This window comes from Podarcis liolepis, assembly GCF_965112155.1.
Source record: "Podarcis liolepis genome assembly, chromosome: 2".
NCBI classification, from domain to species: Eukaryota; Metazoa; Chordata; class Lepidosauria; order Squamata; family Lacertidae; genus Podarcis; species Podarcis liolepis.
The window spans coordinates 11,468,818-11,482,953 of record NC_139555.1 but is presented as its reverse complement, the minus strand read 5'-3'; the positions used below and the strand labels follow the sequence as shown (position 1 = coordinate 11,482,953).

The window sequence follows — 14,136 nt, the reverse complement described above, 5'->3', positions numbered from 1 at the left end:
CCAGCTTCCCATCCCACTACCCAAGGCCAACTCACTCATCTTACTAGCATAGTTCATCACCGACGTTACAGGCACCCTTGCCATTCTCTAAACTCTCCTTTACATACACTGCCTCTGAACGCCTCTTGTTGGAGACACTCCATGCCCCGTGATCACCGCAGCAAGGGTGCTCCCCACGGAGCCTGTGCGTTTTGTCCTTGTTAACTGACTGTGCCACCATCTTTTCCAGAAATCTTCACTGGAATGACCCTGCAGCTCAGAACACAGCCACCTGACCGCTATTATTCACTATTTCTGTCACAACGTTGCTTGCCACCTGCATCTGCAAATCCTCTCAATGGCTGATCAGGACTGAAGCTGGCTGTTGCGCAACTGTGTCCAATGAAGCCCAGGATTGTGTTGGAATTTGACGCAGAGGCATTCCAAGCCACATGCAATGACTGAATCTGGGAAGCCTCTAGATTAGGGATTAGGAGCATCTTGGCTGCAATGTCTCTGCTGGACCATGGCAAGATTCCCCAGTGGAAAAGGAGGAAGTGGGAGAAAGAATTAACAATAAATTGGTGACAGAGAACCTGTCATCCGCCAGGTGTTTGTAGACCACAACTCCTATCTCCCCTGGCCATACAAGCGGGGGAATGGGAGGTGGTGCCCAACATCTTAAAGAGCCAGGGGTTCTACAGCCCAGATCAGTAAGTGGAACTGCATTAGCCAGAGCTGAAACAAAACCAAGTCCCAGGCCACAGGGCCGTGCCATGGAATCTTTGTGCGGCATTTCCCACCCCAGAGGCAAGCCTGGCACCTACCTGGGAAATACCTGGGACTCTGGCCCGATTCCATGTCTCACACACACAAGCTACCCGGCAGCATGAAACCCAGAGCTGGAGCAGAGACAGATGGATACAGAAAAGAGAAAGTGAGGAAAGGGGAGGGATGTTTAGGACATAGTGGAGAATTAGAAATAGGCAAGGAAGCGTAAGGGGAAAGACAACAAGAGAGAAGGAGGGCTGTGAGCACAGACCAGAGGCAGCGAGGGCTTCCCCAGCAAACTCCAAGCCTTGCCTGGAGGCCCAAGAATGAGATAAAGTCAGTCCCTCCCCTCTCCCCCCAATCCTTTCAATCCCCGAGGCATATTCTTACAGGGAAGCTGATTTATTCTGAGTCAGACCACTGGTCCATCTAAATCAGTATTGTCAGCACTGACTGGCAGCAGCTGTCCAGAGTTTCAGGAAGGGAGTCTTCCCCAGTCCTACAGGGAGAAGTACCTGCATGCACAGCCCTTCTCCCAAATCAGTTAAAAGGCAACAGCGGAGCCGAAGGATGCAAGTGCAAGGACTGTGAATGGAAGGAAGGCCGAGTTACCGAGCCCCTTTATCAACGAATCAGGTCAGACGGGTAGGCAAGTGGCTGCCAGGCTTGAACAACATGGGTCACAGATCAGCAAAGTCCCATAAGTCAGACCTTTGCTCCTCCTCAGGACCCTTGTGAGATGCAAGACATCCAGAAAAGGGGAAGCTACTGTGATCCATAGCGATGGGGGGTGGGGTGGGGTGGGGTGGGAAGAGACAGGCCACACCACTGCCATAGGCAATAGAGGCCAGGGGCCAATTTGGGCTGGAGTGCGGGAGGCAGGGTGGAGTGGGGAGAATGCCTGCATTTGCCAAGGCAAAGCAGGCAGGCAGCTAGTAAAGAGAGATTTGCCAACAGGCAATCCAAAGCGCATGCATTTTTGCAAGGTCAAGATGGGCACTTACAGAGCTGGATAGGAGGTTGTCATTGGGGGGGGGGAGAGCGACTGGGAGAAGGATGGGGTTCTGAAAGGCATCACTCAGGCATGCTGGACGTTATCCCTTTTAGTTGCATTTTATTTTGCCCAAGGTCTTCCTTGTGTGGGACGATAAGACCGGATCACAGCCCAACAGGCCTGGCTCAAGATTCTTGCATAGGGAAATTAAAACATTGCTCCCCACCCCTCTCCTGTGCTCAGCAGCATAACAAGAGCACATTAAAGGACCCAAGAGATAACCAAGTCAATATCTCCCCCCCACCCAAGTTTCATTTGTAAGGTCTGTCACTTCTTTGCTCGCTTCTCCTTTAGAATTGAATCTATGCCCCCAGGCAGTGGCGATCAAGAAGGCTCTCAATTATGTCTACTGGAATGCGGGTGGGGGGGGTATCACTCAATGGAGGACAAGCTTCCTCTGTGCACCTCCTTCAAAGTGAAGTCTCCCCCCCCCCTCTCTCTTTTCAGTGCACTTTACTATAGCTAAGACATACACCTGAGGCATTGGCCCAGCTTGTGTCTGCAGCCTAGATCTGCTCCGGCTTGGAACTCCAAGGGCACGTCCATCCCTGGATATATTTTATGCACCGTAGCTGTACCTCCAGATTGGCCAAGATGTATGTTTGTGGTGGGGAGCGCTGTTCTTTCACTGCATTCACAACATCATGTCCCTCGGCCCAGATTAAGTAACCCAGAACCGTGGATCATGTACTCACAGGCATTTCACACAGATCAAAACTGCTCCCCGCTTTTGCTTGGGAAGGAAGGCCACCTTTTGCAGGACCTTAACCTCCTCCTTTCACGGGTGGCGCTGTGGGTTAAACCACAGAGCCTACGACTTGCTGATCAGAAGGTCGGTGGTTTGAATCCCCGTGAGGGGGTGCGCTCCCATTGCTTGGTCCCTGCTCCTGCCAACCTAGCACTTCGAAAGCACGTCAAAGTGCAAGTAGATAAATAGGTACTGCTCCAGCGGGAAGGTAAACGGCGTTTCCATGTGCTGCTCTGGTTCACCAGAAGTGACTTAGTCATGCTGGCCACATGACCCGGAAGCTGTATGCCGGCTCCCTCGGCCAATAAAGCGAGATGAGCGCCGCAACCCCAGAGTCGGCCGCGACTGGACCTAATGGTCAGGGGTCCCTTTCCCTAACCGCCTCCTTTAGGTACGCAAGGGTACCTAAAGAGGGAAAGTAACCCGTGTTAGAGGACTGCAACCCCGCTCTCAGCTCCAACCCACTTCCTGTTGGCTCAACAACCAAGCCACCATTCAGCTCAATGACACTGCTGTTGGGGAGCCTGGAAAGAGAAAGGAAAAGACCCCTTGCTAAGCAGCCCCACCTATGATGGGGAGCCGGTTCAATCAGCAGACCTGTCTTTCTCCCACATGGAACAGGAAAGGAAAGCGCCCGTGAAGGAGGAAAGAGAGAGGAGGAGGAGCCTCTGAGTCGTCGTCCCCCCCCCCCCTCACGCACAGAGATCTAGGTCAACACTGATGCTTCAAGCTTTGGACAGTTTGTCAGAATAAGGGATTCATCTCATCTCTTTCCTTTCTCTCTCTCTCAACCCCCCCCCCCATATCTCCTGCCTGGCAACTAGCTTGTCTCTCCCCCTACCCCTCCTCTTCAGCTTCTGGGCAAACAACCCAGTGGTGGGGTCAGCTCATCAGAGAGACCCTCCATAAGCCAGGCAAAGGTCGGGGGGGGGTCGTGTTTCTCAACTTGCTGGAGATCTGGGTGCCCTGTTTCCGCGGGTGTGCAAGGGAGGCAATCGCTGGCTGCCCTGTCTCTGTCCCCGGGGTAGTTTGTCCCCCCACATTTGCCCCAATGCACCCCTCCTCTGCCGTGTTTCCCACCCCCGCCCGGCTCCCGACACCGCATTGCCAGCCCTCGTGCCTCCTTCTCTCCCCCCCCCCCCCGCCCCAAGTAGCGCTGTTCAGAACAGTTCAATAACTTCCACCTTGTGACGCAGACCTGAGCTGTGTTTGGGGAGGGGGAAAGGGGGCGATGCAATGCTAGATGGGAGGAAGGTGACGGGCTCCCTCGTAATACCACAAACCCCTTTTCTAATGGGGTGAGAGGGCGAAAGCGAGCAGAACGATCTTCCAAGCATTGCCCTTCACTCGTCACCCGAGAGGCACTGCAACCCGGCATTCACACGGTCGTCCCTTCCCGATCCGGATCTTGGGGAGACGAGTCTAGATTGTGCCCTATGCAGCATCACTGGGACGGCTGAGAAATTAAGGAATAGGGAACATTGCCCCCTTCCCACCCCCTCTCTATTTCGTTTCGCGAATCCCAGGCAGCCAAAGATCCCAATTTTTATGGAGGGGGGGGGATCTTCTCCATAGGGGTTGGTCGGAGAGGGATCGGAGCCTTGAGAATAAGTATGGGATTTTTCCCAGGACGGGTGTCGGGGGGGGGGAATTCCCGGGGCAAAAAAGTGAATGAGACCCAGGCGGGAAGGCAGGAAGGAGGTGCAGAAGCCGGAGGAGGCAGCAGCAGCGTCACTCACCTAGGATCATCCCCGCTGAGCTCACGCTGCCGGAGCAGCACCTGACGTCTGGCAGCGGCGCAGCAGGATGGCAGGCAGCCGCCGAGGCAGAGGATCAGCTGCCGCCGCCTCCTCTTCTTCCTCCTCCGCCTCCGCCTCCCCCGTGTCCGCTGCGGTGCTGCTGGTGGTGGTGGCGGAGGCAGCAGCAGCGCTAGGAGCGAGCTGGGTTGGACGACAGCAACGGTGGCGGCGGCGGCCGGAGTAGCAGCGCCGGCGCAGGAGCAGCGCCGGCTGCAGCAGCAGGGCTGGCGAGCGGCAGAGCCGGAGTAACAGGAGGCATCGCCAAAAAAATGTCAGCGCAGCGAAGCACACACGCTCCCCCCCCTCCCCGCTCTACACCCCCCGGCAGGCGGCTCGCGCGCGCCCTCTCCGGCTCGCCATTGGCCGCGGCGCAAAGGCGGGCGCCCAATGAGAGCGGGCCGGAGCCAACTCGCCGAAAACACTCACACGCACACTCAGCGCCAAAGCCCTCGAGCGGGAGGCGGGCTCCCTCCTCGACCCGCTCCTCCTGCCCCTCAAAGTCTGCGTAGCCGGCCCACCACACGCGCTCTCTCTCCGCAGTGGCGGCTGCAGGTAGAAACGCGCCACCTTCGGCGCCTCTCGGGCGCCTCGCGCGCTGGGACACGCCGCGAGCCCCACCACCACCCCCCCGCCACCAAAACCGGGCTGAGGGGGGACGCGAGGAGGCGGCCGGGTCGTCAGAACCAGCGAGCGCGCGCGCACGAACGCACACACACGCGCGCGCACACACCTGGCGTGGCAGGACAGCAGCCCGCGCGCCGCGACGAGGCGGGGACGCTTTCTGCAGGCCGGTGCTTTCTTTGCGCGCCTTCACTTCTGGCGAAAAAGCGCCGCCAGATCGTTGGGGGGGGGGGAGAGAAAGGGGTCCAGGAATATCTCTGCCTGAGCAGCAGGGTTAAGTTGGAGGGCCCATGGTGGAGAATGCTAAAATATGACTATTATCATTATCAGCAGCAGCAGCATGATTTCTATATTCCGTGCCAAGGAAAGTTTTACATATAAAACTTGCATTTGAGGGCGGGCGGGCTATGCATCTTGAAGCCCCGTAGCACTGCAGGCTTCCGAATGAGTTTGTAGGCAGCTTAGGGGTGTATTAGCAGATAAGTCCAAAGATGACCAAACCATTTATGTATGTGACAATAGCAGCTGGAATATTATATGCACAGAGCAAACACGGTGTTCTACAACTTACATAAGCACATATTTAAATTACTTCACACCTTTGCTCATTCACTTGTGGAATTCATTGCCACAAGATGGGATGATGGCCTGTGTCTTCGCCACACCTTGTGACTGCTTAAGAACATACAGTATTAGTCAACCAAGTGGGTGGAGGATAAACAGATTCTGGCTCTGATATCGAAATGAAGCCATACCGCTTTGATAATGAGTAGAGATGGCATCCTCTGTCATAACTTTGCTTATGAACTTCTCAGGTGCCTATGGCTGGGCACACTTGGAGACAGAATGCCAATCTGCTTGAGGGTCCTTTAGTCTGCCACAAGGAGTGAGGCTGTTCTTCCTGTCTGAGGCATGAAGTACCTGTTGCATTTGTCATGGGGATGCCCCTGAGAATAGTGCTCCCCACTGTATAAGACTTGGAAGCACCCACAAAAATAAATATGGATGATCCGACTGTTCTGGGGAGGGGGGGGGACTTTCCAAAATTGGTAGCCATGTTGGCGCAACGCATACAAGGAGTTGGGACCTGTGACCTTCCCGATGTTGCTGGACTACAGCTCCCATCATGCTGTGGCTGATGGAGTTGGGAGTCCAACAACGTCTGGAGGGCCCAGTGGCAGAGGAAGCCTTTTGGGCACCTGGGAAAGTGCACCCAGGGATGGACAGAGGCAGAGCTAGCGGTGGCGTGTGTCCCCAGGGGGAGGGCGCTGGCAGCAGGTAGCATCCCGGAGGGGCACCACCAGTGGCAATGTCACCCCCCCCCAGGGATGACACCAGGGTCAAGCGGCCCCCACCACCCCTACCTTGCTCAGCATCTGGGAGGGCCACAGGTTCTCCATGGCCGGAAAACGTGTATTAGGGTGCTAATATGCTAATGTTAAGCCAAGAGAAGCTGCCGCCCACATGCACCAGGTAGATGTTACCGTGGAGCATGGAAAAACCCTTTGTAGACAGCACGTCTGATGAGCATGTCTAATCCTCGAGGGCAGGGGAGTATAGGGCACAGACAAGTCAAAGATCTTTTCTCCTGCTTGCTGCATTGCCTTTGACAGGCTGGGGGGGGGGAACCCTGAGCCTCTTGTCCAAGGTCTCTGTCTAATCCAATTAACACAGTCTGCACCAACCTCCTTAAGAGCTACATATCCAGTCAGGTTCCTATTGGCTGTGAGGACTGAGAGAGAGAAGACCAGTATGGGATGAAACACTGTCAAGTACAGGAAACGCTGAAACTCCTCACCAAACCCCCACATATACAGCTCATCGTTGGCATCCTGTAGTTGCATGCCGCTTACTGCCAGAACAGTATCTAGGCATGCCCTGAATAGTCATGGATATGTATGATTCTTAGGGTTAATTTGCACAAAAATATCCATTGCCGCTCAACAATAGGACTGCCAGCTTTTTTTCCTGGCAAGGCTCTCCTGATTTTTAACAACTGCCTGACAAGCAGAAATACAGCAGCCGGAGCTTTTCAGCAAAGTGCAGGTGCGGTGATGGAGAAAGCTTCCCCTGCTAAGTTTCTCTTTTGCTATCGAGTTGTTAAAGGCATTGGAGGAAGGCCAGGAAAGAAAGTTGACCACCCTACTTGATGAATACAGAAATATCCAGAGATATCCTGCACGTGCGGAAGAGTCATTACAGAATAATCAACCACAAGAGGTTTTCGTTTTCCTTTCTTTTTTAATTTTCCAAGTGGTGCTAGTAGCAAAGCGTTGCCGTGTGGAGCCAGCCAGCCATGCCCCTTTTCAGGATAATCCATTCCTACTGCCTCTGTTCCCCTCCCTCTTTCTAACAATCCATCTACATTTCTATGTTCACTTAGTGTGCTCGATTCTCATCAGCCTGGCTTTTCTTTATTATTATTTCCCTCTCTTAGAAGTTCTGTTCCCCTAAAGATTTTTTGAACTTCTGCAAACCCTGGGATTTCCTCAAGGCTGCTGATACCTCCCTCTGGGATGTGGGTGGTGCCTCTGGAGACTACAGAAGGAGCCACACTTGGAGAATGAACTTGCTATTAGCACCTGAGATTCTGCCTTCCAAGGACTCCATACATTGGGTTGTTCTCCTAGTTCTACTCAAAGAAGACCCACGGGGTTCTCAAATCCCTTTCCAAGGGAGAGCATTCACAAGTTCAGATGTAAGGACACAAAGTGATGAAACACTGGCACACATACACGGCTGGTTCAGCCCTTAAGAGGCGTGTGGACAAGCACCCATTCCATGCTGGTTATTAGAAAGTACCCACCTCCTTAAAGCCCCACAATTATCTTGCCTATGCCTGCTGAAGTCCTGTAACACAGCACCAATCAAGTATGAAGCTTGCTTTTTATAGCAAAGGAAGGTGAGAGAAGCCTTTCGCTTACACAGAACTCTACTTCAGATGGGAGGTTAGAAGCAACTGGCTCAGTGCCTCTGACTTTCCTGAACAGGAGTTGGATCTAACACGAAAATCTCAACTCACCTATGTCGCAGGAGAGCTGCATTAGCTCCTTCCACATCTTCTCCCCTGTCTCGTGAGGAGGTGCTGGCTTGGGATGGGCTTGGGCAGAAGTGGGAAAGGGCTCCAGCGTGGGACAGGCTCGGGGGAAAGGTGTGGAAACCGCTCTGACGTGGAGCAGCAGGCTTGGGCAGGAATATGGCGGGGGTGTGGGGGCAGGGCGTGGAGCAGCTCTCTCTCAAAGGCTGCTGCTAAACAAACAGGGCTCTGTGTAGGGGTATCAGGGCAAGCATCGCAGTGATGGTTTTCTATCTTTACTCTCCGAAAAAGGAGGTGCAAGGTAGCAAACAAATAGGCTATGATTTTTTTTAAAAAAAGCAGCCTAAACCACGACGAAACACCATTGGTAACTGACTCTGATTGACTGATGAAATCCTGCTGAAACAATCGAGCAATCGCCATCCTTCTAAAATGACATGCGGCAGGGCAGGGATTATTATTATTATTATTATTAATTATTATTTATACGCTGCCCATCTGGCTGGGTTTCCCCAGCCGCTCTGGGCAGCTTCCAACAAAAGATTAAAAATACATGGGTGGAGAGGTAACCTGTGGTGCTCCAGATGTTGTTGGACTCCAAGTCCCATCAGCCTCAGCCACTTTAGCCAGTGGGCAGGGATGATTTAGAGTCCAGCAGCATCAGGAAGGTTTCCAGCCCTTGCAGGTAGGACGTCTTGGGAAGAATTCCACAGCTGGGGTGCCACAGCAAAAAAGGCCATGTGATATACAGTGGTACCTCGTTCTGTGATTCTCTTCGTCTAGCGGTTTTTTCGTCTTGCGAAGCAAGCCCATTGACGGATTAGCAGATTAGCGCTATTAGCGGCTTTTATCGGCTTATCGGATCAGCTGATAAGCAGTTTAGCAGCTTAGAAAAGGGGGGGGGAGGGAAAAAACCCCGCAGGTACTCGCAATACATTTTCGTCTTGCGAAGCAAGCCCATAGGAGATTTGTTTTGTGAAGCACCTCCAAAACGGAAAACTCTTTCATCTAGCGAGTTTTCCGTCTTGCGAGGCATTCGTCTTGCGGGGCACCACTGTAATAGATTTCATTTCACAGGCAGAAAGCACTCTGAGTAAGGCCTTCATGAAAATCTTTATTTGCTTATGTGGGTTCGTATGGAAGAAGACACTTGCTTAGGTATGTAGCTAGTGTAAACTTTCACAGCAAATAAGCAGCACCTTGACTCATGAGAAGAAGCAAACAGAAAGCCAGTGAAACGAATGCAACACCATTCTTATCTGCTTTCAGCAACTTACACAAGTTAACTGGAGGGCCACAACATTCTGCACTAGCTCTGCTTTCTTAACAGTAATCAAGGGCAGCCCCACATAAAGTGCACTGCAGTAGTCAATCCCCTATTTTACCAAAGCGTGGTCCTAGTCCTCCAGGAAGGGGTGCAGTTAGTGTATCCATGTAGTTGATAAAAGCTTTCTTCACATCCGCTTTCACTTGTGCTTCAGAATTAGACCTAGGAACACTTACTCATACTTTCCTTGTAAATTAAGTATTCAGCTCCCACCCCCAGCAGCTGAATGCTCAGCAAAGCCATGGAGTCAAAATAATCCTTCCTGATGGGAAGCGGTGGAGACTACCCTGCTCTTGTAAGGTTCACATACACACAAAAAAGTTTGGTTATTACCGGTATAAAGGATTATAAAAGAGTGTCTCCACCTCCATCATTCTGAGGTTCAGCGCCGAGGGCCTTCTGGCGGTTCCCTTGCTACGAGAAGCCAAGTTACAGGGAACCAGGCAGAGGGCCTTCTCGGTAGTGGCACCCGCCCTGTGGAACGCCCTCCCACCAGATGTCAAAGAGAAAAATAACTATCAAACTTTTAGAAGACATCTAAAAGTTTAGGGAAGCTTTTAATGTTTTAATAGGTTATTGTATTTTAGTGTTCTGTTGGAAGCCGCCCAGAGTGGCTGGGGAAACCCAGCCAATGGGCGGGGTATAAATAATAAATTATTATTATTATTATTATTACTACTACTACTACTACTATTCCAACTGCACTCTCTTCCGTCAGGTAGGATTCCCACCAGATTGTGCCACTAACAGCTATTTGACAGCATGCCAATGATGCCGTGATGAGACAAAAATTTAATTTGTTGATTTCTGCCCAGGAAATAAAGCTGGAAATCTGAGTGCTAACTGTGCATTAAGACCAGGTTATTTAAAAAATAAAAAATAAACATCACTAACAGCAGCACACCCTGTATGCGTTGGGGGGGGGGCAGGTTGTCATTAAGACAGCAATATGTTCAGAGGGGAAATTTAACCAATTTCTTCCCTGTCACGACCCTGACAAATGTTAGCCCCACATTTCTCTTGGCCTCAAAAGAAGAAAAATCTGTTAACATCAGTGGAGGCTCCACCCCTGGGCTAATAGTTTGTGGAAGGGGGAGGGGGAGCTGAGATCACCTGTGAGCACAGACACTTATTTCACATGTGCTCTAAAACATGTGCTTTTACTATGTGGGAGACTATTCTCTGCCCGCCCCATTTTATCATGTGAGTACTGAGGCAGAAAGTTGCCATGTGCCTCCAATGCCATGTGCCTTCATCTGCCTCCAATGTGGTCCTGTGAATCAGCCCACTATGCGAACAGAAGAATAAGAACACAAGAAAAGGTATAAACGGTTTATTGTGCATTTGAGTGGCATAACCTCTTGTTTGAAGAACGCAGTCTAAGAAGTTTGCCGGCTCAGTGTGGGGTCCTAGCAAAGATTTTGATCATTTGAGGCATTTTCTTTTTGGCAATTTCTCGGTTTGCTGCTGTTGTTGTTGTTTTCAAATCAACAGCCAAACGCGTCCGTCATCTCAATAAGCTGAGTAGCTGAGTGCCATTCAAAACTACCATCTTGTATGTCAACTCGTGCACAAAGACAGGTGCAGACATGCTTTCAAAAGCCACACTTAATTGCAACACTCACAGCCGCCTCCTGAGATAAGTGCAGACTTAATACCCATGTTATCTCTCCCCACCCCACCCCCTTCTGCAAATGTAGCTAGCTGTACATAATAATTCTTAAAGCCAGGGAGCAAAAGTCAGCCCATGTACTGCATAATGACACTGCTTCCCCTTTGGTACATGGCAGATCCACTGTTATAGCACCTGGGGAAGATCTGAATAATCGGGAACATCACAGCATGTCCAGACTGAGGTGTGATTGCCACATGCTTAAGAACATGAGAAGTGCTTTGCTAGTTCAGAGCAATGGCTCCATCCAGCCCAGCTCCCTATCCACAGGCCCAGCCTGGCTGAAACTACAGTCTATCGGCACCCAGGCACCCTCGGCTAAGAATCCTTGCATTAGATACTTGCAAGCAGCATGTGGCGAGAATGAGTGTTTATCCCCTGCAATGTGAACGTGTCCAGAGGAGGGCAACCAAAATGGTCAAAGGCCTGGAAACGATGCCTTATGAGGAACGGCTAAGGGAGCTGGGCATGTTTAGCCTGGAGAAGAGGAGGTTAAGGGGTGATATGATAGCCATGTTCAAATATATAAAAGGATGTCACATAGAGGAGGGAGAAAGGTTGTTTTCTGCTGCTCCAGAGAAGCGGACACGGAGCAATGGATCCAAACTACAAGAAAGAAGATTCCACCTAAACATTAGGAAGAACTTCCTGACAGTAAGAGCTGTTCGACAGTGGGATTTGCTGCCAAGGAGTATGGTGGAGTCTCCTACTTTGGAGGTCTTTAAGCAGAGGCTTGACAACCATATGTCAGGAGTGCTCTGATGGTGTTTCCTGCTTGGCAGGGGGTTGGACTTGATGGCCCTTGTGGTCTCTTCCAACTCTATGATTCTATGATTCTATGATTCTATGTACATGGACTCTGAAGCTCCTGTTCCAATCCTAGCTACTCACAGCTTTCCCAGTCCCCATAAATTTGCCCAACCTGTGCTGAATCTGCCTAACAGCAGAACTCCATCTTCGACAGCTCTCTCTCAGCCTTCCATTGTAATCAGGAGAGGATATGAAGGTGTTTGACAGATTCTAGAAACGTTGATGGATAGGTGCCATTAAAACAGGGTGTTTCCTGCGAGTGGAAATTAGGCCTACGACTTGCTCTGGAAGGGATTGCACTCCTCCAGAAGCAAGAAGTTCATAATCTGGGAGTATTCCAACTTGTCACTGGAGTGGCTTTGTGGCTAAAAGTTATTAAATTATTATTATTATTATTATTATTATTATTATTATTATTATTATTACTATTATCAACAACAACATTATTTGTATCCTGCCCATCTGACTAGGTTGCTTAAGTTCTTCCCTAGCTACAAATACTCCTAGAATGGGATAGCCTGGCTTCAGTTGTCCATGCCCTAGTCCTGCTTGGACTACCGTAATGTGTGGGCTACTGTAATGTGGGGCTGCCCTTGAAGACAAGTCCAGAGGCTACTGCCAGTGCGGAATGAGACTACAGTCGTAACTTGGATTTCAAACTCCCAAACAAATTGGCTCCCAAATGATCAAAACCCAGAATTGAGTTTTCTGGTTTTTTAATGCTCTTTTGGAAGCCAAACATCTGGCGGGGCTTCTGTGGCTTCTGATTGGCTCCAGGAGCTTTCTGCAGCCAATCAGAAGCCGTACTTTGGTTTCCGAATGTTTTGGAAGTCGATCAGATTCCGTTTGACTTCCAAGGTGCGACTGTATTAGGTTGGTAAGTGGAGCAGCCTGATGAGATCATATGTCACAGGTTGCCAGTGAACTACTGGACCCAATTAAAGATGTTAGTAGTAGCATATAAAGCCCTAATTGGCTTGAGACACAATTACCCAAAAGTCCACCTTCCCCAGTATCAACCATCTCAGACCGTACGTTTGGCAAGTGAAGCTTTTTTGGTGGTGGTGCCCAGCTGGTGTTGACCCGTGACAGGGACTTTTTGGTGGTAGTTCCCTGCTTGTGGAATTCCTTCCCTAATGGTATGTTTTTGTCTTCAACATTATTAACTTTACAGAGGAATCTGAAACTATTTCTGTTTACTCAGGCGTTTGGTGGCTGAAGAACTCCAATCCTGGCAACCTTGAGATCACGGCATGAAATAATCTTAACTATTTTCGGAATGTTTTAAACTGTTTATAGATGTTCTTAACTGTTTTAGAATGTTTTAGGTTTATTGGAAGAATGGCAGATGCAACTAATAGACTACAAGGAGATGGCGGAAATGACTGGCAGAATCCGAGATCAGGGAGAAGAGTTGGTGGAAGAAGACTGGAGGAAATTTAAAATGTATTTGCAGAAATATTGTAAAATTTTTGAATGTTGAGGACATTGAAATGAAATTGCAGGGGTTTTAGCAACAAGGTAAAATGCAAGATTGGATTAATAAATAGATAGACTAACAGGACATGAATTTGCTGAAGTAACTTTTAAAAGGGATACAAAAATGGGAGACGTGAGAGAGTCAGGAAAATAAGTTAATCAAAGAGGAGAAATTAAGAAAGAAGGAATTTTTGTCTTTTTATATGTGTTTTTTTTCTTTTCTTTTTTGTGTTTAATGTCTGTATTTCTGTATTTTGTAATTTTGTATCTTTTTCATTTTTTGTATTTCTCTAAACTTTTTTATGGATAAAACTTAATAAAATATTATTTAAAAAAAATAATAGAATGTTTTAGGTTTATTTTTTAAAAAAAATTGTGGGTGTGTTTGGTGCCTTGGGTTCCTTTGGGAGGAAGGGCAGGACAGAAAGTCAATAAAAATGTATACAAGTGTGTGACTTCCCCCAAAGAATCCAGGGAACTGTAGCTTACCCTTCACTGCGCTACAATTCCCAGCACCCTTAACAAACAACCATTCCTGTAATTCCTTGTGGGAAGCCATGTGCTTTAAATGTATGGTATGCATGCAGCCAGGTACGTACGCAACAAAATCTAGATATTTGCTCTTCTGGTAAGGTAACAGCTTCTTCAGAAAAGGGAATTGGAAATGGGAAGTGGTTTAGGGAGATGGTGTCCACTCCTTCTCAATCCCAAATTCTCCCCACCTCCCTACACCCCAGACCAGTGGTCTTCCAAATGCATACCCTAAACACATTCCTTCTGGCACATACATATAGGGCTGCCTCTGAAGACGGTTCGGAAACTTCACCTGGTGCAGAGTT

At 49.6% G+C, this 14,136-nt stretch overlaps 1 protein-coding gene across 9 annotated transcripts in view; it reads right to left on the bottom strand.

Annotated features, from left to right (window-relative positions):
* The window catches only part of ZNF385A (zinc finger protein 385A), a 227,328-nt gene that overhangs the window by 174,645 nt on the left and 38,547 nt on the right, over positions 1–14,136 (bottom strand). For 3 of the 9 annotated variants that reach the window (XM_083490269.1, XM_083490275.1, XM_083490279.1), the window contains exon 1: positions 7,995–8,148. The exons of 2 other annotated variants lie outside the window; for them this stretch is intronic. In XM_083490269.1, coding sequence (XP_083346395.1) covers positions 7,995–8,031 — 37 coding nt within the window. In that variant the 5' untranslated portion in view covers positions 8,032–8,148. Of the gene's footprint in view, positions 1–4,291; positions 4,680–7,994; positions 8,149–14,136 lie in introns of those variants that run through there. 4 more of the 9 variants (XM_083490270.1, XM_083490273.1, XM_083490281.1 and 1 more) reach the window with 4 other exon arrangements.